This window comes from Silurus meridionalis, chromosome 28 (genome assembly GCF_014805685.1).
Source record: "Silurus meridionalis isolate SWU-2019-XX chromosome 28, ASM1480568v1, whole genome shotgun sequence".
In the NCBI taxonomy this organism is placed as follows: domain Eukaryota; kingdom Metazoa; phylum Chordata; class Actinopteri; order Siluriformes; family Siluridae; genus Silurus; species Silurus meridionalis.
Window position 1 is genome coordinate 15,162,510 of NC_060911.1, and position 22,320 is coordinate 15,184,829.

The 22,320-nt window shown below is 38.5% G+C and overlaps 1 protein-coding gene and 1 long non-coding RNA gene across 2 annotated transcripts; both read right to left on the bottom strand.

The window, feature by feature from the left end:
- Positions 1 to 12,965: 12,965 nt before the first annotated feature.
- Positions 12,966 to 14,716, bottom strand: LOC124381647 (hepatic lectin-like). The gene is made up of 4 exons (XM_046843462.1): positions 14,614 to 14,716; positions 14,127 to 14,465; positions 13,857 to 13,951; positions 12,966 to 13,763 (listed from the first exon to the last, which is right to left on the bottom strand). Exons 1-4 carry the CDS (start codon positions 14,696 to 14,698, stop codon positions 13,656 to 13,658), a joined length of 627 nt encoding a protein of 208 aa, XP_046699418.1. The 5' UTR covers positions 14,699 to 14,716; the 3' UTR covers positions 12,966 to 13,655.
- A 1,937-nt stretch (positions 14,717 to 16,653) lies between these two features.
- Positions 16,654 to 20,078, bottom strand: LOC124381657. Its single transcript, XR_006924906.1, has 3 exons — positions 19,955 to 20,078; positions 19,677 to 19,726; positions 16,654 to 16,718 (listed from the first exon to the last, which is right to left on the bottom strand). It is a non-coding gene; the product is annotated as an uncharacterized LOC124381657 (long non-coding RNA).
- Positions 20,079 to 22,320: the final 2,242 nt, after the last annotated feature.

Sequence of the window (22,320 nt, forward strand, 5' to 3'; positions counted from 1 at the left end):
CAGCAGTAAGTTACAGGGTTTTAGAAATACTTCTGCTATCATTACTTTTTGATTTATTTGTGAAACTGCTTCAATACTGTGTTCTGTTCATCTCTGTGTAATATTTATTCCTTATCATTTGGAAACTACATTCTCACAAGATTCTATATTAAAAAAAATAGACTGGTAGCTGTGTAGTTATAAACAATCAGATATATAAATATGTGGATATATTGAGAAAGTTATTGTTGTTTAAGGTGTCGACCACTGTTATATTACATTAAAGAAAGAAAAACTTCTGACATGGTTATCTTCGTCTACTTTACTTCATTTGTACTGACTCATATTATTCACTCGATCAGCAATCTGTCCTGGAAATGTTGAAAGAATTTTAGATGTGTAACTCACCCTAAGAAAGCAAAGCCATATGAACAATTTAGAAATGTATTCTCAACGTATAAATTATACAACATAATATTCTCCAAACTTGGAAGGAATCTGGAGAAATCTCTGTGCATATAGGAAACAAGGGTGAAAATCAATATTTGTGCAAGTCAATGCTAACTGCATACGGCATCTATTACAATAGCTTGACTTTGTTGTAGAAGAGTCTGGGTGATAAACTGGCCTGCCTGCAGTATGGACCTTTCACCATTATGAAACAAAAAACACAACAAAGGACACCCAGAACCGTTGAGCAGCTATAATCCTGTGTCAGATAAATATGGGGCAAAATTCCTCTCCCAGAATACCAGCAACTGCTCTTCCTACTTCGACTGGATGCTACACAGTGGGAAACATGTCCCAACCTTTTTAAGATGTGTCACTTGTATAATTTAGCACTGATATCAGCCTAGCCTAGAGAAGGAGATATGTGCACTGGGCACATCAAAGTGATTTCTATTGAGAGATGTGTGCAGATTGTTACATCACTTACTGTTTATACAGGGGTTAATTTAGCCTTGCCTATTAATGCAAAGCATTCTTGGCAATCATTTCAATCACAGAGACCAATTTCCATTCAGCCTTCCCCAATTTATGATTTTCAGTAGAATTAAAACTGTATGGGAAATGAAAACTGGTATCGGAAAGTCGAATGTAAGACATTAAGTCTATTGGTATTTAAATATCGCTACAAAACTGCAATTCCTGTAAAACAGCAGCAATTCAATACTTGGGATACTTCTTTGTGGCAAATAAAAAACATTTTCTTAACAAATTTGGAGGTTTGTAGGCCACAGTGTTTACTGGGAAATTGAATTTGTGTATTTAGATGACCTGAGATTGTGTCTGCACAGCAGATAAATCCTTACTTATTTGACTACTTTTTAGACAATCAACATAAAAGCAACCAGCGCTTGTCTGTAAATACAAAAACAACCGGGACAAAGGGTGTAAATTAAATGCACCAGATTGTCCAAGAAAAGTATGATTACCACGAAACAACAAATATTATTGATATGCACGGTGTATACAACATTAAATAAAATAATGAAATGACTTTAATGTGCAGACTTTCAGCTTCAATGTGAGTAAATTTCCATGTAACTCAGGTGAACTGGGTAGGAATGACATTCTCTGCATGTGAAAAATTAAGACGCAGCATGTTTTCTGCCAACACAACAACAGTACATTATTGACACTCTAGTAGTATTATCTGTATAATACAGGATGTATAATGCATTGAATAAAATGTTAAATACAAACGTTTTTTATTCAAAAAATGGATTTGTTTTTCTGGAAATTTATAACAATTTCGGAATCTTCTATTTTATGCTTGAGGAAAACCAGTTTCTGTTTTAATACTGATACGTCTGCTTAACCCTAGAGATAGTTTAAATGGAAATCTGTCTCTGTGATTTACATAATCGGGTTTACATTAAGCCAAAGCAGGTGAGATAAGCTTCTTTAAAAACGTATTGAAGATCTGTGACCTATTAAGGAACACCTGTACCAACAATTTATACTCTACATTTTATTTGCTCTGCACTGGCTGTAGACCACTCGATGCTGCTGAGATGGTTCCACATGAACAGCCGAAAGTTTAGCGACGTTACGGTAAAAAGTTAAACTTAAGAACCATGAAGATGGACTTGGAGTGTATTAATATAACAATGGCTCCACGAACAGTTTTGAATGTGTTCATTAGCGAACAGTTAATAACATTGGATCTGTAATGAATGGACATTTGGTGCCACCCAGAAGAGGATGACGTTCCCTTATGAGTCTGGTTCCTCTTAACGTTTCTTCCTCTTGGGATCTCAGGGAGATTTTCCTTGCCACCTTCGCCACTGGCTCGGTCATTAGGCATAAACCTCATAGGCACTAACTGATTCATTAAAAATGAATAATCCGTTTATTGCTGCTGCTCTGGGAGAATGTTTATTGTTAAAAGTTCTGTAGAAATAAAATAAAATAAAAATATTTGTATTATATTTCTGTTTATTGAGGCAAGTGCTTTCATATGTCATACGTCCGTCAGTAGCTTGTGATTCCAAACTGAACACAATGTAATTGCATGTCTAAGTTGCTGTGGGTTTGTGATTTTAGTTAATTTTATTTTCAAATACATAACCATACATAATACAGCATGCAGTGAAAAGTATTTAACATCTAGTCAGTGATATAAATAGGTGAATATTTGAAAAAAAAAAAAATAGGGTATAAATTGTTGTTATTTTAATTCTGTTTATTTGTACAGAAATGAATTAATGATCTGTAAATGCTGACTTGATTTTAGAGAAGCACCAGATTATTTTCATGCTGATAAGTTTTATGTAAATCAGTCTATTACAACTTTGAGATGGAAATCAGCCTCCAACATTTAAATGATCCTCAGGAATGACTACTTTGTGTAGAAGAGCACAAGTTATGCTTCTTCAGAAAGTGGACGTTATTAAAGACACAACTTTGATCTGAACTTTCTGTTTTAGATTTCAGGCTGGTTTTAATGGTACTTATTTAATACCACTCTTTTATCATATTATAGATATGCACACTTTTTTAGACATGCTTACAAATTGTTAAATGTTAGCTGTCGGACTGACATTAGAATACACTTCAAACATAGCAATGGTATTTTTAGTAAATGAAAATTAACTGGGTATTAGTTTTATCTTTTTTCATAAGATAGCCTTTAGTTTCAGTTCTTTTGTATGATGTTTCCTGGAGAACATGATTCATTTCTTTGACAATGATTATTAAAAACTGTGCTAATAAAAAATGCTAATGATTGCATTTCTACATAAACAATACTTAATTGTTTGTTTTGTCATTTAACCTTCATTCTGATTATCAACTATACATTGGTTAGATTTAATAACATATTTGATCATGAATACATAAAGACAAATATATTATTATTTTCACTATCTCTATTAGCACTATTAGACTATCACAACCTCTAGTGATGAAATTTAAATGAAAATCAATGAGTTGAATACATTCAGCTTTGTGGAAAATTTACATCCAAAACAGGGGAAATGGGACATACGATCATATAAATCAAGTACAATTCCGAATGCTGAATATCGATGTGCAGACTTTTTGTTAGAACATTAGTTCAAACAATGAGCAAATATTTGCCAGTTTTTAAATTACTTTACAAATCAGCCTCGTCATAGTAACGTTTAAACTTTGTGTGTTTGGGACGCAATATTCTCTGTGTTCTTATGTCATGTTCAGAAACATGTATGCATCAAGTCGAGCTGCAGTTCTATTAGAACTTTCCTAATCCTAATGTAATTGTAATATTTTATTTAGCTGTTCATAAGTCATGAAGTTGGATCTGATTTTTCCCCTTTGTCTCCCTGGTGAGAGCTTCTTAAATAAAACAGGTTTTTTTCGATTGACATGTTATATGTTATATGTAGATGCACTTTCAAAATTCACATGTAAAAAATACAACAGAGATCTAATTCGTTCTTGTTAACAGGTGTTGTGCCAATCTCATTTTTCACTCTGCAAATGAACCCTGTTCAGTTCTCTCTAATAAAGCAGGCAGTAACATGGCCTGATGCTCAGAAGTACCGCAGGATGAAGTACACTGACCTGGCTAGGGTGAAGGACTCTAGTGTTTTGTCAGAGGTAAACATTTCCAGGCGAAATGGCCATACACATGAACAAATTCCAAAAACTATATAAACCTGGAGTTAGTGTATTCGGTTCAGAAATACTCTGTCAAATGTTTTTTTAAAACCAAACTCTAAAAAGTCCAACTCCAACAGTGCACATAACTCAGAATGCATGAAATAGCATTAAACCCCTTCTTTAAAAGTCATGATTGGATACATGTTCAACAAAAAGATATTTGTGACAAAAAATATGATATATGTATTTTATATATATGTTCTAATGTTCTTATGAGATGAAGTCAAGGTTCCAGTGGCTGAGATGAGGTGGAGTGAGCATGAGGTAGAATGTGAAATGGAGCCTGAGGTGGGATTGGGGTTGAACCTGGGATGGAGTGGGAAGGGGATCCGGAGCTGCCGCTTGGACTAATGACAGGTGGTCATTTAACTGTTGAACAGCGGTGCCAAAGTTGGTCAGAAGGTCCAGGTTTTGAGCAGTAAACTGAATGTTTTGGGCCAGCACAGTCTAGTGATCATGTAACGGCTGCTCTTGTCGCATAAAGGCGGAAAAGACTTTGACTCTCAGTGGTTGTGGTTTGTATCGGGCTTAAACCGGAGTCGCTGTAATGAGAGGTGAACACTCTTGCTTTGTGCCAAAGTAGCATCAGTTTGGCCCAGGTGCAGAGAGAGCGACTTGGAAGCAGAGATGGGGAGTTGAATTAATGCAGGGGAAGAGTAAAAAAAGCAGGCCAACAAATTGGTTTGTCACGGTGTGAGCGAAACAAAAGGCAGAAGCCGGAGTACAGCTCGCTCGGGTTTTAATGGCATGCGTGAGAGAGATACACACACACACACACACACACACACACACGCGCACATACACACACACACACGCGCGCACATACACACACACACGCGCGCACATACACACACACACACGCGCGCACACACACGCGCACATACACACACACGCGCGCGCACATACACACGGCAGTTCTTAGGTTGAGAGATAGTCCAAGTAGCGCATAGGAGAAGCGTAGCTGACCCGAGATGCACAGGGAGGGGAAGCGCAGCCGGTACGGGATTCTGGAGTCCGGATGACACGGATGAAAGAAGTCCTGTATGAAAACCGAAACGCCAAAACATGTAGTACGGGAAGTCCAACATAAACAATAACGAACGGGGAGTGAATGTGAGTGAGGGGTTTATGTAGGAGCGGGGTGGAGTGATGAGCTTCAGGTGTGCCTGGAGCTTCAGAGAGAGCGGAGGCATGAGTGATGATGAGCTCCAGGTGTGCGTGGTTAAACCTGGAGCTCTATGGAGAGTGGAGGCATAGAGAGCCACCAAAGGGGGCGTGGCAGGTGGATCCCTGACATGGTTTGGCATAAACAAACTAGATCGAGGATTAAAGAAAGGCACATTAGCAGTCTCAGGTGGCAAGAGTGAGTAAAACTCTGACGTCTTTTAAAGGGAAGGCCTTGAAATATAAACACAACTAATACTAAGTGTTATTATATTTTATATTTGTTACAGTCCTTGAAGTTTTGTCATTTTTATATATATATATTTTTCTACGCATTTTTTATCGGTTATGTCGACTTTTTTTATGTCGCGGAACCCTAATATCTCGAGCACGAGGTGGGGAAAAATTATAAATTTTAACGTCAGTTATGTCGATCGGCACTGTGCAGCCGCAGAAGAACTCGCGAAAGTGGCGGAAAAATCAAACCTTACAGCTGCTACAGGTGTTTGTATTGTATACTGGTGAATCTCTGCTGTTAGTAAGTGCACATATGCATTTTTTTTTGTTAAATGTTATGCGATGAACGGGAGCGCAGCGCTCCCGCCTTCAACTACTTACCAAGCACGCGCGCGAGCAGGGTAAGGAGCACGGCTCTCTCGGTAAGGAGTTGAAGCCGGGAGCTTCAGAGAAAGCGGCCGAGAAAGCACCTGCCACGCCCCCTTCGGCCGTTCACGTTTGAGACTTTTCTGTCCCTCGTTTTTGGATTCGGGTTCGGTTTTGGATCTTCCGGGGTTTTTTTTCCGGCTTTGCGCCGTCCCGCCGGTCGCAGTATTTTTGAATTTCCCTATTTTTCTATTCACTCTCTCTCTCTCTCTCTCTCTCTCTCTCTCTCTCGCTCTGCTTATCTCCCCATCGCGGCATAAAAAAACACAAAACGTAAGTGTTTTCGGACACTTTGCTTTGTGTGTTTGTGCGGATTACTTCAGCCTGATGGTCATAAGTTTTCAGACACTTAGTTATGTTTTTTTTTTTTTTCTTTCCTGCACATGTGGACTAAATGTGAGACGGCACTGTGCAGCCGCTGTTTTTTTTTTTTTTTTGAGCGATCTGTGTGTTTATAATGTTGGAGAATATAATAAAGGTTTGTATGGAGAATGGACGGTGGTTTGTATTGTATACTGGTGAATCTCTGCTGTTAGTAGGTGCACTTATGCCTTTTGTTGTTAACAAACGTATGTACATTTTTATAGCATGACTTCATCAAACAAATCGCAGCAACGCTGTTGTGTAAAAAACCCTTCAAAAACACGTGCATGCACATTCTCATTTATTAACGCACATCATGTAGAAATCATAAAGAAATTTCAAGCACGTTAATATACTGCCGCCATTTTGATTTTCGTTTATCTCGAACATCGGTTACCTCGACGCTTTTCGGCGACCCCCTACGACATCGACATAACCGGGTTCCACTGTATATAAATACAGTGCTATGTCCTGAGGATGGAAATAGCACTGTATTTTTATATATATATATATATATATATATATATATATATATATATATATATATATAATTAAAGTTTTTATCTGATTTCTATCTTTTGAATTTTATGATCATGTTGATTTGATCCTTCAAGCCAGAGCAATTCTGGAACATGCAACCACTAATTTATCGTTGGCAGAAAGCACAATGTACTGATTTTGAGGCTAACAGAAAGCCAGTTTGCAATTTGGATCATTAAGCTTCACGCAATTAAGACCCAAATAAATGTGTGTGTCTTTGTATGTTCCACAGGATGAAATAAAAATAATAAGAACAATTACAATTCCTACAATTGAAATTGTAGAAAACAAAAGGAAAGCTTACAATGGATCAGGGAATACAGACCCTGGACTATAAGGTGCATACTAGGCAAAATTAAATTAGTTTTTTTAAATAGGTTTTTCTAAGAGTATTTGTTTATAAAATTGTCAAGGTTTCCAATGCAATCCCTCCTCAGGTCCACCAAAGGGTGCCTTCACCCAAATTCTGAACACTCTGGGTCATTGGTCATTTCCTGTTTATACCCTTTTAATGCTACGATCATGCTACAGAACCTTGCGAAGTATTGTGTTTCCCAGAGCGTACCAAGCCGTTCTTATATCCATGTTCTGTCTTTTTTAAAAACAAAAAACAAATTCAAGACAAAATAAAGCAAGATATTCTTAGTAGAAGTACCTGATTTGTATAGATCACAGAAGCCATGACCCAGTGGAGCCAAGACCTTGTGCATGTGTCTGAAACCGGATCCGATTTCTGTTTTTTTGAGAAAAAGCTTTTGAATATTTATAGTTGTGAGAAAGGCAAAACCTGGATAGAATCAATGCAATGAACCGGAGAGAGATTAATAAAATAAGTAATAAATGACAGATACAGGACAAAATGGGGATTGTTAATAAGGGAGAAATATCATATCCAATGACTTTTATGAGGTAATTACTATCATTTGTGCTCTGTGAAGGAAACTTCTGAACTTATATGAAGATGCTCTTATAACTTTACAAAACACATCTGGAATTCACTCTGGATGAGAGTTTCTGTAAAAAGCTGAGAATATAAATGTGAATAAACAGAACAGCACAAAACATCTTAAAAAAACAACAAAAAACAACTGATGTGATGAAAATCTTTTAACCTGTCTGGATTTGGGTCGGGGCTGAAGGATGGAAAATACCAAGTAGAAGTATATGAATAAACCTTTCAAAATGTGAATGGAAGCATATTTAAACAAAAATGTCCAATAAAAGTCATTAATTCAAAACATTTTTATTATCATCAAGTTGTCATAAACTGTGATGTGGGTTTACCAAAATTATTTCAAAATAGATAATCAGAAAACACCAACCACCATATATTTTTTTAGACTTGAGTAGAACCAGTCTGTGACTAGTGAGGAGAGTGCATTGAGAAGATGGGAGGAGTATTTTGAGCAGCTGATGAACGAGTAAAATAAGAGCGAGAATGTTGGATGTGTGGAGATGGTGAAGCAGAAAGTGGATAGACTTAGTAAGGAGGAAGAGTGGAAAGCCAGTTGGAGATGTTTAGGAGAGATGGCAGTGTACCAGGTAGTTTTTTGAAAGAGTAAATTACAGGATGGCATGGAGACAAGTGAACCGTTTTGGCGACCTCTAAAGGAAGAAGCCTAAAAAATATTCCTCCTGAGACAGTGTTACCTTCAACTCCACAACTCCACTGTTTTACATGTATAGGACAGGAAGAGCTGTATAATGTTATTACCAAAGATATATCAACAACATGTCAGTTAGATCCAATTCCTACTAAATTACTGAAGGAAGTGTTATATGCAACTGGTGAACCTCTTCTGAATATTATTAACTCTTCACTATCGTTAGGAAATGTCCCTAAATCCCTCAAGTTAGCAGTTATTAAGCCCCTCATTAAAAAACCTAATCTGGATCCAAACACGCTATGGAATTACAGACCAATTTCAAATCTGCCATTTATGTCTAAGATTTTAGAAAAGATTGTCGCTGCACAGTTATGTTCCTACCTGCAAGAGAACAATATCTTTGAGGAGTTTCAGTCAGGTTTTAGGCCCCATCATAGCACAGAAACTGCTCTAGTTAAAATCACTAATGACCTGTTTTTAGCTTCAGACCAAGGCTTCATCTCGCTGTTGGTTTTACTAGATCTTAGTGCTGCATTCGACACTATAGACCATGATCTCCACCTAGATCGCTTACAAAATTACACCGGCATTCAGGGACAGGCATTAAGCTGGTTTAAATCCTACCTGTCCGATCGTTACCATTTCGTAGATTTAAATGGAGAGCTATCCAGGCTAATGCAAGTAAATTATGGCGTGCCGCAAGGTTCAGTTCTAGGACCCCTGCTCTTCACAATATACATGCTTCCGTTAGGAAATATTATTAGAAGGCATGGAATTAGCTTCCATTGTTATGCTGATGATACTCAGCTACAGTTGTGTTCAAAATTATTCAACCCCCACTGAAATTGATTGTTTTGGTCGGTTTGACATTGATTCTGATCATTCAGTCATCCTGCTTACAATTAAATCAAAGAGGCACGTGTAGGTCAGACAAATATAACATAACATTTATAATGAAATAACCACAAATGTCTTTTCTGAGCTCACATCATTATCAGTTTTATTCAACCCCCAAGTGACATTCAATCTTAGTACTTAGTACAACATCCTTTTACAGTTATAACAGCTTTTAAACGTGAAGCATAGCTTGACACAAGTGTCTTGCAGCGATCTACGGGTATCTTCGCCCATTCATCATGGGCAAAAACCTCCAGTTCAGTCACATTCTTAGGCTTGCGCACTGCAACTGCTTTCTTTAAGTCCCACCAGAGGTTCTCAATCGGATTTAGGTCTGGTGACTGCGATGGCCACTTCAAAATGTTCCAGCCTTTAATCTGCAACCATGCTCTAGTGGACTTGGAGGTATGCTTGGGATCATTGTCCTGTTGAAAGGTCCAACGTCTTCCAAGCCTCAGGTTTGTGACGGACTGCATCACATTGTCATCAATATCTCCTGGTACTGAAGAGAATTCATGGTACCTTGCACACGCTGAAGCTTCCCAGTACCTGCAGAAGCAAAACAGCCCCAAAGCATGATTGACCCCCCGCCATGCTTCACAGTAGGCAAGGTGTTCTTTTCTTCATAGGCCTTGTTCTTCCTCCTCCAAACATAGCGTTGATCCATGGGCCCAAACAGTTCTAATTTTGTTTCATCAGTCCACAGAACACTATCCCAAAACTTCTGTGGTTTGTCCACATGACTTTTGGCATACTGCAGTCGACTCTTCTTATTCTTTGGGGACAGCAAGGGGGTGCGCCTGGGAGTTCTGGCATGGAGGCCTTCATTACGCAGGGTGCGCCGTATTGTCTTAGCAGAAACTTCAGTACCCACATCTGACAAATCTTTTCTCAGTTCCTCAGCAGTCACACGGGGACTTTTCTCCACTCTATGCTTCAGGTAGCGCACAGCAGTCCAAGTCAGCATCTTCTTTCTGCCACGACCAGGTAGCGTTTCAACAGTGCCCTTTGCCTTGAATTTGCAAATGATGCTTCCTATGGTGTGTTTAACATCTTTGCAATCTTCTTATAGCCATTGCCCTTCCTGTGAAGAGTAATCACCTGTTCTCTTGTCTTCCTGGACCATTCTCTTGACCTCACCATGTTTGTAACCACACCAGTAAATGTCTAGAAGGAGCTGAGTATAACAGTCATTTTAAAGCTGCCTAATTGGTGCTTATTAGGCTTTATTGCTGCTCCCTGATATCCACAGGTGTTTTCAATACCTGATTGAAAACACTTCATTGAACCTCTGTTCTTCAGAGTGGTAGTCTTTAAGGGGTTGAATAATTATGTCAATGAAGAATTCACAAAAGAAACATTTACTACTGTATTACAAAACTAATTGATGTCATTTTAGTTGCATATGGTTCTTTAAGAAGTCCTTGTAGGATTTCATTCTGAATACAATTACAAATGTACACTAAATTCCCTAAAACCATTTACAGCATTGGGGGTTGAATAATTTTGAACACAACTGTATATATCTCATCTAAACCATAGGCGATACACTCAATTAACTCGAATAACTGAGTGTGTTAAGGAAATAAGAGATTGGATGACCCATAACTTTCTACTTTTAAATTCTGATAAGACTGAGATTTTGCTCATCGGCCCAAAAACTAGTATACAGACGCTCCAGCATCTCAACCTGCATTTAGACGGATGTTCTGTAACCACTAGTTCAACGGTAAAAGACCTGGGTGTTATTTTAGACAGCAACTTGTCCTTCAAAAATCACATCAATCAAGTTACAAAAACAGCCTTCTTTCATCTTAGAAATATTTCTAAGTTAAGAAACATGTTGTCTATATCCGATGCAGAGAAGCTCGTCCATGCGTTCATGACCTCCAGAATAGACTACTGTAATGCATTACTAGGTGGATGTCCTGCGTCATTAATAAACAAGCTACAGTTAGTCCAGAATGCAGCAGCCAGAGTTCTTACAAGGTCAAGAAAATATGACCACATAACCCCAATCTTATCGTCCCTACATTGGCTTCCTGTTAAGTTTCGAATAGACGCACTAAATGGTTTGGCTCCCAGGTATCTATCCAGTCTTTTAACACGCTACAATCCGTCACGCTCCCTGAGATCTCAAAACTCTGGGCTTCTAGTAGTTCCTAGAATAGCAAAGTCCACTAAAGGTGGTAGAGCATTTTCACATTTAGCTCCTAAACTCTGGAATAGTCTTCCTGACAGTGTTCGGGGCTCAGACACACTCTCCCAGTTTAAGTGTAGATTAAAAACATATCTTTTTAGCAAAGCCTACACATAACACACATCACATATCATAACCTTGTGCTCCAGAACATCTGATTACATGCACATTATCAACTTGTGCTGTTAATATCATGAACAGCAGCTACGCTAATTCCTCTCCACTGCTTCTCTTTCTCTCCCCATCCCGAGACACCCTGAGGTTTGGCCAGCTCCAGTCACATCCCACCTCGTGATGATTACGGACCTTTGAAGAAGTAGATGCCGAACTCGCAAACATCCCGAACCATCTAGAGACGTACCAGTGCCATTTGGATCCCGCTACATGTGTGGAGCTTTGACATTGGACCTCCTGGAGTGTTTAAAGGCTCTGGCATGGAGAAGCTGATGCTGGATCTGTGGTGATCACAAATGCTGAGCTCATAAAACTCGGAGCTACTAACCATATAGACTGTATAAGACTGCAGAAAGAACATCACGTATAATCTTATACTCCAGTACTCATGTTAGTTCTCACTGTCCAGTGTTCTGTATTGTTGAAAGATTTATGATCAAACTCTTGATGTCACCCAGATGAGGATGGGTTCCCCTTTTGAGTCTGGTTCCTCTCAAGGTTTCTTCCTCATAACATCTAAGGGAGTTTTTCCTTGCCACAGTCACCACGGCTGCTCATCAGGGACAAATTCACACCATTCACCTTCACTGTTGATTTGTGTAAAGCTGCTTTGAGACAATGTCTGTTGTGAAAAGCGCAATACAAATAAACTTAACTTGACTTAAAAAAGAAGAAGGACCAGTCTGTGTGTTTTTATTTAAATCTCTCTAGTACTAGTCTAGAAAGTTGAAATGGAGATCAGTCTCTGTGATCATCACGATGTGCTACTGTTTTGCCTAAGACAGTATTAGTTAAGTTGAAAACTGAATAATTGAGACTGTCATAAATGCACAGCAGAAATTCATGAACATCTTTTTTTAAATTCCTTAATGAAAACAATTTAGTTAGTTACTGTGTACTTCTCATTTATCTTCCTAAGTAGATTTAATTTAATTTAATATTGTATTTGATAATAAAAATAAATAAATAAATAAATATTTTTTTTTTATAATTTCAGAGAAATGTATTGTTCTTTGACCACCAGGGGGTGCTACAGCAAAATAAAGTGACGCTCGTTACTAGTGAAGTATCTCTCACACACACACACACACACACACACATAAAATTACCGTTTAACAAGTAACCAGTTGTACTGTCCACTTGTACGATCACAACCATTGCACATTGATGATTTAACATTTAAACATTGTTGTTTTTATTTCCAATATTTATACATTTTAAAAGCGATGTTTAAGGGAATGTTCAAATGGTCAAATAATGGAACAGTGTTTAGTTTGAAATGGAAGCGTATGGAAAACATACGGAAAAACACGTTTTCTAAGATTCAGCAAAAAATGCTTCACAACTAACTGGATGGTTTCACTGTACAAAGTGTTTTACCTTCTACTTAGATCATTTAAATCCACTTTATTTGGAATCTACACGTGTCAATAATAAAATACAACATCCAGCATACACAATATTATAATAACTGTTGTATGTGTCCTAATAAAAAAAATATATGATAAATCTACAAAGCAACTACAGAGTAATTGTAAAAGAAGATCTACATCTGTACAAAACCCAGAAATGCTAGAAGTCTATTGTGGGACTATTTGAATACATTTTCTTGACAAATAAAAAGTAGCCATGTTCTCCAGTGTTGTATTTACATTTGAGAAAAGTCTTCATGTTGGACTCTACAGCTACAAAAACACAGACCGCTGCTTTCCATGGGAGACGTGTCACCTGACACCAGCATTCAATTTCACTGGTGTAAATGTCACTAAGAGAAAGTATCTTGTTTCACAGTTGAGACATAAAGATAGATAGATAGATAGATAGATAGATAGATAGATAGATAGATAGATAGATAGATAGATAGATAGATAGATATTTCACTTTGTGCTCTACTTGACTTGAAGACTAGCATGTAGGCATTACAGGTCATCTTTGTTTTTTTTGTAGAAGATGATCCCATCTGTCTGCACCCTCCAGGTCACTGTGGTGTTGTCTGAAATGCCCTTTCCCTTCAGATTCAGCTTAATCTGTGGCTCAGATCCAGAAATTAAATATGTATCATTTGTAAATAACAACACGTTTATTTTTATTTTAAACTTTCTACACTTACAGGAACTCACCTGCTCTAAAATGGAGGACTGAGCAGCAGAATCAAACACACTGCCATCAGACTTTACCTGCAGCCTCACAATCTGGCGTTGTCTTACTGGTGGAACTGTTGAACGAACACACACACACACACACACACACACACACGCACACACAGTTTGCGTAAGCAGTCAACAACATTATGTTCTTTCATTCTCTTGTCATGTAAATTATTTGTCTTTTTCACATGAATGGCCAGTTGACAAATGTTAGAATCAGTAATGAAGAAAATCAAAACTCACTGGTGTGACAAAAGAAATAGAACTGGGTGCTGCAGGATGTATCATAGAAGTTTCCATTATAAACCACTGCACAGTTCTCATTTCCTCCATAATTATCAGGTTGTCCAGAAGCCCATGGTGTGTTTAAAGCATTGGTCCCATCTGACCACTTCCATGTGTCTCTGTATAGTCCAAACCACGAATCACCCTGGATATCCCTCACCTGCCATATCATGTTGTTGTCAATGTTGTTGAGAGAGCTGGCCAAGTCTGTGTGATATGTTCGACAGTAAGCCTGAGCTGCAGGCCAGGTCACCTTACTACTGATGCCAATGAACCTGGCAGCACCACTGAATTGAGCTGTCAAAAGGAAAAAGAAAAAAATAATCACCCCCTAATAAAATTATAATTAATATGATTAACACACACATGCATATACCTGTACATATATAGTGTTTATAGGTACAAAAACAACAACAAACAAATCATAATAAAGATGCTGACTCACCATTGTAGCATATAAAGGGTCTCAGTTCTGTACATGCTCTATCCCCCCAGTATCCATTTGTCATTATTATAACACACGATTCCATTCCTAAAGCATTATTAGGCTCCAAAGGTCCCCAGATTATAAAATTCTTGAGTGTGACATTATTTAAGGACCAGTGCCAGCTATTGATATCGTTGTACAGTCCAACCCAGATATTTGTTGTTGCAGGTACGTATTTGCTTGCTTCCAATTTCTCTCGCACCCAATCATCATTACTTACGAAGGTTGCCAGGTCAGTGTACATCGCTCTGCAGTAATTCTGTGCAATGGTCCAAGTCATCTTTGTCATTATCAGGTGATATCTATGTGGGACGGTTTGCAGGATGGATAAAGCGACTGTTGCGAGACCTGTTGTTAATAAATATTATTACTTATATATAATTATTGTTATACTCTCCTTAATATAGACATGTAGATGAAGTAATTGAGCCTGTAAATCACAGTCAAATGGGATTCAAATTCCAGACTATTATAATCTACTGATCAGCCATAACATTAAAACCACCTGCCTAATAATGTGCATAATATACTATTTAAACCAACAATGACGTTAGGAAATATGTTCGTCTTGAAAGAGTGTAGCGATGTCTAGGTAGGGGGTACATTCCACATGTCCACGTGAATGCAAGGATGCGAGGTTTCCCTGTGGAAAATTCTGCATACGTCATCATACAGCCTCTTCTTCCCTTAGAACATCCTGGTGCCATCTCTGCCCCTTTCACATGATGTAAATGTGATTAAATCAGACCAGGCCAGCTTCCATGGCTCCATGCTCCAGTTTTGATGCTTATGTGCCCCTGCTCTGCAGCATCACACCCATATACCCAATATCACAGCAAACTGTGATACACTGTGTTCTCTGACTCGTTTATATCATAGCCATTGTGCTACAGTAGCTTCTCTGTAAGATTATCCCAGACGGGAAAATGGGTTGCTCTGTTGCCAGTATTCTTTAGTATATAATATAATATATATATATATATATATATATATATATATATATATATATATATATATATATATATATATATATATATATATACAGGAGTGCAGAATTATTAGGCAAATGAGTATTTTGACCACATCATCCTCGTTATGCATGTTGTCTTACTCCAAGCTGTATAGGCTGGAAAGCCTACTACCAATTAAGCATATTAGGTGATGTGCATCTCTGTAATGAGAAGGGTGTGGTCTAATGACATCAACACCCTATATCAGGTGTGCATAATTATTAGGCAACTTCCTTTCCTTTGGCAAAATGGGTCAAAGAAGGACTTGACAGGCTCAGAAAAGTCAAAAATAGTGAGATATATTGCAGAGGATGCAGCAGTCTTAAAATAGCCAAGCCTCTGAAGCGTGATCATCGAACAATCAAGCGTTTCATTCAAAATAGTCGACAGGGTCGCAAGAAGCGTGTGGAAAACCAAGGCGCAAAATAACTGCCCGTGAACTGAGAAAAGTCAAGCGTGCAGCTGCCAAGATGCCACTTGCCACCAGTTTGGCCATATTTCAGAGCTGCAACATCACTGGGTGCCCAAAAGCACAAGGTGTGCAATACTCAGAGACATGGCCAAGGTAAGAAAGGCAGAAAGTCGACCACCACTGAACAAGACACACAAGCTGAAACGTCAAGACTGGGCCAAGAAATATCTCAAGACTGATTTTCTAAGGTTTTATGGACTGATGAAATGAGAGTGAGTCTTGATGGGCCAGATGGATGGGCCCGTGGCTGGATTGGTAAAGGGCAGAGAGCTCCAGTCCGACTCAGACGCCAGCAAGGTGGAGGTGGAGTACTGGTTTGGGCTGGTATCATCAAAGATGAGCTTGTGGGGCCTTTTCGGGTTGAGGATGGAGTCAAGCTGAACTCCCAGTCCTACTGCCAGTTTCTGGAAGACACCTTCTTCAAGCAGTGGTACAGGAAGAAGTCTGCATCCTTCAAGAAAAACATGATTTTCATGCAGGACAATGCTCCATCACACACGTCCAAGTACTCATCTTTGTCATTATCAGGTGATATCTATGTGGGACGGTTTGCAGGATGGATAAAGCGACTGTTGCGAGACCTGTTGTTAATAAATATTATTACTTATATATAATTATTGTTATACTCTCCTTAATATAGACATGTAGATGAAGTAATTGAGCCTGTAAATCACAGTCAAATGGGATTCAAATTCCAGACTATTATAATCTACTGATCAGCCATAACATTAAAACCACCTGCCTAATAATGTGCGTAATATACTATTTAAACCAACAATGACGTTAGGAAATATGTTCGTCTTGAAGCAGTGTAGCGATGTCTAGGTAGGGGGTACATTCCACATGTCCACGTGAATGCAAGGATGCGAGGTTTCCCTGTGGAAAATTCTGCATACGTCATCATACAGCCTCTTCTTCCCTTAGAACATCCTGGTGCCATCTCTGCCCCTTTCACATGATGTAAATGTGATTAAATCAGACCAGGCCAGCTTCCATGGCTCCATGCTCCAGTTTTGATGCTTATGTGCCCCTGCTCTGCAGCATCACACCCATATACCCAGCAAACTGTGATACACTGTGTTCTCTGACTCGTTTATATCATAGCCTTTGTGCTACAGTAGCTTCTCTGTAAGATTATCCCAGACGGGAAAATGGGTTGCTCTGTTGCCAGTATTCTTTAGTATATAATATAATATATATATATATATATATATATATATATATATATATATATATATATATATATATATATATATATATATACAGGAGTGCAGAATTATTAGGCAAATGAGTATTTTGACCACATCATCCTCGTTATGCATGTTGTCTTACTCCAAGCTGTATAGGCTGGAAAGCCTACTACCAATTAAGCATATTAGGTGATGTGCATCTCTGTAATGAGAAGGGTGTGGTCTAATGACATCAACACCCTATATCAGGTGTGCATAATTATTAGGCAACTTCCTTTCCTTTGGCAAAATGGGTCAAAGAAGGACTTGACAGGCTCAGAAAAGTCAAAAATAGTGAGATATATTGCAGAGGATGCAGCAGTCTTAAAATAGCCAAGCCTCTGAAGCGTGATCATCGAACAATCAAGCGTTTCATTCAAAATAGTCGACAGGGTCGCAAGAAGCGTGTGGAAAACCAAGGCGCAAAATAACTGCCCGTGAACTGAGAAAAGTCAAGCGTGCAGCTGCCAAGATGCCACTTGCCACCAGTTTGGCCATATTTCAGAGCTGCAACATCACTGGAGTGCCCAAAAGCACAAGGTGTGCAATACTCAGAGACATGGCCAAGGTAAGAAAGGCAGAAAGTCGACCACCACTGAACAAGACACACAAGCTGAAACGTCAAGACTGGGCCAAGAAATATCTCAAGACTGATTTTCTAAGGTTTTATGGACTGATGAAATGAGAGTGAGTCTTGATGGGCCAGATGGATGGGCCCGTGGCTGGATTGGTAAAGGGCAGAGAGCTCCAGTCCGACTCAGACGCCAGCAAGGTGGAGGTGGAGTACTGGTTTGGGCTGGTATCATCAAAGATGAGCTTGTGGGGCCTTTTCGGGTTGAGGATGGAGTCAAGCTGAACTCCCAGTCCTACTGCCAGTTTCTGGAAGACACCTTCTTCAAGCAGTGGTACAGGAAGAAGTCTGCATCCTTCAAGAAAAACATGATTTTCATGCAGGACAATGCTCCATCACACACGTCCAAGTACTCCACAGCGTGGCTGGCAAGAAAGGGTATAAAGAAGAAAATCTAATGATATGGCCTCCTTGTTCACCTGATCTGAACCCCATTGAGAACCTGTGGTCCATCATCAAATGTGCGATTTACAAGGAGGAAAACAGTACACCTCTCTGAACAGTGTCTGGGAGGCTGTGGTTGCTGCTGCACGCAATGTTGATGGTGAACAGATCAAAACACTGACAGAATCCATGGATGGCAGGCTTTTGAGTGTCCTTGCAAAGAAAGGTGGCTATATTGGTCACTGATTTGTTTTGTTTGGTTTTGAATGTCAGAAATGTATATTTGTGAATGTTGAGATGTTATATTGGTTTCACTGGTAAAAATAAATAATTGAAATGGGTATGAATTTGTTTTTGTTAAGTTGCCTAATAATTATGCACAGTAATAGTCACCTGCACACACAGATATCCCCTAAAATAGCTAAAACTAAAACTACTTCCAAAAATATTCAGCTTTGATATTAATGAGTTTTTGTGTTCATTGAGAACATGGTTGTTGTTCAAATTAATCCTCAAATAAAATTAATCCTCAAAATACAACTTGCCTAATAATTCTGCACTCCTGTATATATATATATATATATATATATATATATATATATATATATATATATATATATATATATATATATAATAACAATAATAATATAATGTATATAATAACTACTGCATACTGGGGACACCCCACAAAACCAAGTCATTTTCTGCAATTCGGCCTCTGTGAAAAGTCACTACTTTGGCGTTCCCATTGTAGCTGCGTTCAACACATCAATGACAAGAACTGACTGTGCTGCTGAATTACAGTATATCCTACCCCTTTGACAGGTACTTGTCAGGAACACAACGCAAGGCCAGGTTATACTGTCAGAGATGGGCTGGGAGGACCTACATGCAGGACGCAAGCAGAGCTCAAAATAACAGTATTTAATCCGAATACCACCAGAACAGAACAATAAAGAGCAGGCAGAATCAAAGCAGCCAGAGCAAAGCATGAAGAACCAAAGCCAGAAGGTCCTGACAGTGCCACTGTAGTGAGATAACCAATGTTACTGATTTCTTCTGCCACAGGCTTTAACGTTATGGCTGATCATTGAATCTTTATTTAATATCAATTAATTTCTTAACTTTCTAGTTCCACAGGAAATGATGTACATGACTACAGATTTGAAAGCTTCATTTGTTTTTGTATAGCTAACATGATAAATAAAATTGCACACACACAGCCAATACTTAATATATTTAGTTCGTTTATGTTTAGCAAAAAGTTTTGGGGGAAAAATTAAAAACTCCCTTACCAATGAAACTGAAGAAAAGGAAAAGAATCAGCTTCATGATGAATGGTTTACTGGGGATTCACAAAAAAATGTATTCAAAATCAAAGCGAAAATCATTCATTAAGCAAACGAAATCAAGCTTCGCATCAAATTATTTCATTATACTGATTACACGGGAAGTTTAGAGTTATTCAATTGTGCATTGTCATTCATTGTGTATCCATTATTTATATTACGGTTATTTAAGTTCAAAGTATCAAAAAATGGAATAAGTATAAGCATTGAGAATAAAATTATACCTGTAGTATGAAAATCTTCAGGTTGATGTTTCTTCAGTTGATTTGTTTTAGATATTCACTGCTTGCTCACGACACTCTTAAAAACTCTTTACTTCACCTGTCCTCTACTTACATGGAAAAAAACACACCATGGATTACACAAACTGATTTCCATTTTGTCTTGACCTTTTCTTAGCTCTCCTTATTTAAACAAAACCAAATGCTCCAAAAATCTCCTCAGGTTTCAGGCTAGAAAGCAAATGAATGAGCTCAGCAAGTTGCCTTTAGTAAATACCTACAGCATTCATCTGCACTATATTATTGTCTGGTTCATGAAATTATCTCTTGGTAACTTCCTTTTGGGCAGGAGAGATTAAACAAGGCTTCATGTTGACTACATGTTGAGAGCCCTGAAGTGTCACCGAAGAGCAGCACTTAGTTCTACAGGTCTAAATGTAATTGTGTACACACTTGATATTTTAATATTATAATTAACATTACAGATTTAAAAGTGTTATTTATGCAACCATCTCTCATTCTCCCTTTCCTGCTGATGTTGTTGCCCTGCCACTTAGTTCAACTGGGGATGTCATTTTGTCTGATTGCCCTGTTGAGAACTTTGCCACCATACTCAGCTGTGGGTGTCACTCCTCCCACCTGCTTCATGGTGTACCACACTCCCCATGTGGCAGGCACATCCATTCCAATTTTAGCTTTGGGTAGAACACTGCCCTTTAGCCTTGCAGAAAATGTCACTACTCTAGGTTTTGTGGAAGAGCATTGCTGAATTTGGTTCCTCCATGAGGTCTGGGCTGGTGGTTGCTTCTGTAAACTCACACAAACTGGAAGATAACTTTGTTACACATTGTTTACTGTTTCACTGTCTACTGCCATAAGAATATTTTGTATATACATTTTTCTCTTTGTTTTACATACATATCTTTATTTATCCTTTATATCTTATATTTTATTTTATATAGTTTTTATACTTTATTTATCTGCTTCTTTTCTTTTTCCCCATCCTATTCCTCTCATGCCGGACCGTCGTATAAAGCATTTCACTGCATGTCGCACCCTGTATGTATGTGTATGTGATGAATAAAATTTGATTTGATTTGATTTGATAATATTTCAGGCTGCCTAGAAGCAACAAGTTAGCTAAGGTTTGCATTTCCTCAAGCCAAACTTGACTCTATCAACACTCAGGCGAATTCTGCGCTTTCAATTCCATAGAAAATCTAACCAAACCGTTTAAGCAACTGACATATAAATGCTATGGTACCAAAGAGACACCAAACAAGAGACTGGTAACAATTATCCAGCCACCTGAGTAAACATCAGAGACAGGTTGTCCACCAAATGTTAGGTGAAGAATTCCATTAATTTTTGAAGGCAGATAAGGACATTGGGTGTATCAGAAATTTGCAGTTTAATCTTTTGCTTAAAGATGATGAACCAGTTAAACCCACTTAGTGTCTGTCCCAAAACCGCTGTTTTAGGAGATGATAGAATACATACATGACCAGATAGCACAAGGTTGGATTGAAAAATTCATCCTACTCATCTCCCATTATGTGCATCAGAAAGAAAGATGGCAGCCTCTGTTTATGTTTTGATTATCAAGACCTGAACAGAAAGACAACCAATCCCAAGGGTGCAGGACATTCAGCCTTGGTGGTAATTTCTGTTAAAGTAATTCCATGGTAATAATTCTAGGGAAATCTTACCACCAGGGATTAATGTCAAAGGAAAGTAAACACCTAACAGCCTTTGCGACACCCTAGGGCCTATATGAGTTGGTGAGTATTCCTTTCGGACTGATGAATGGTCCATCAGTCATGCCACGATGTATAAAAGAGTGCATAGAAGGCCTGCAAGATGAGATCTCGTTCCATATCTTCCATACCACGTCCAGAATGTAAGGAAAGTGCTGCAGTGGCTTAGGCAACATGGTATCAAACCGAGTAAGGGGGTTCCTGGGTTTCAAAAACTTCATTTTTGGGGTTCATAATTCATAGCTCACCCACTTGTCACATCTGCAAGGCAAACCAAGTAAAAATGCAGAAATACCCCTCAGGTAAGACACCTCTGATGTGGTCTTTGGTAAAGGAGTTGCTTGATACAAGGAATGCATCATTTGTAACCCATGGAGACGTCTGTGTGTGGAGACTCGTGAAGCACTGACTCCAGCTGCAGTCCACTCTTTGTGAATCTCCCCAAAATTCTTGAATGGGCTTCATTTTACTACCACATCATTTCCTTGCATTTAACTTTCCATTAATGTGACTGGATACAGCAGTCTGTGAGCAGCATGTGCAGGGTGTCAATGATCGTCTTCTGGACAACTGTCAAGTCAGCAGTCTTCCCCTATGATTGTGGAGCCTGAA

Excerpts from the sequence above, each read along its gene's own strand:
- LOC124381647 (XM_046843462.1), bottom strand. The coding sequence starts at position 14,698 with ATGGAATCGTGTGTTATAATAATGACAAATGGATACTGGGGGGATAGA. Across the intron at positions 14,466-14,613 it reads ACCCTTTATATGCTACAATG|CTCAATTCAGTGGTGCTGCC; the intron begins GTGAGTCAGCAT and ends TCCTTTTGACAG. Across the intron at positions 13,952-14,126 it reads CTATTTCTTTTGTCACACCA|TTCCACCAGTAAGACAACGC; the intron begins GTGAGTTTTGAT and ends TTCGTTCAACAG.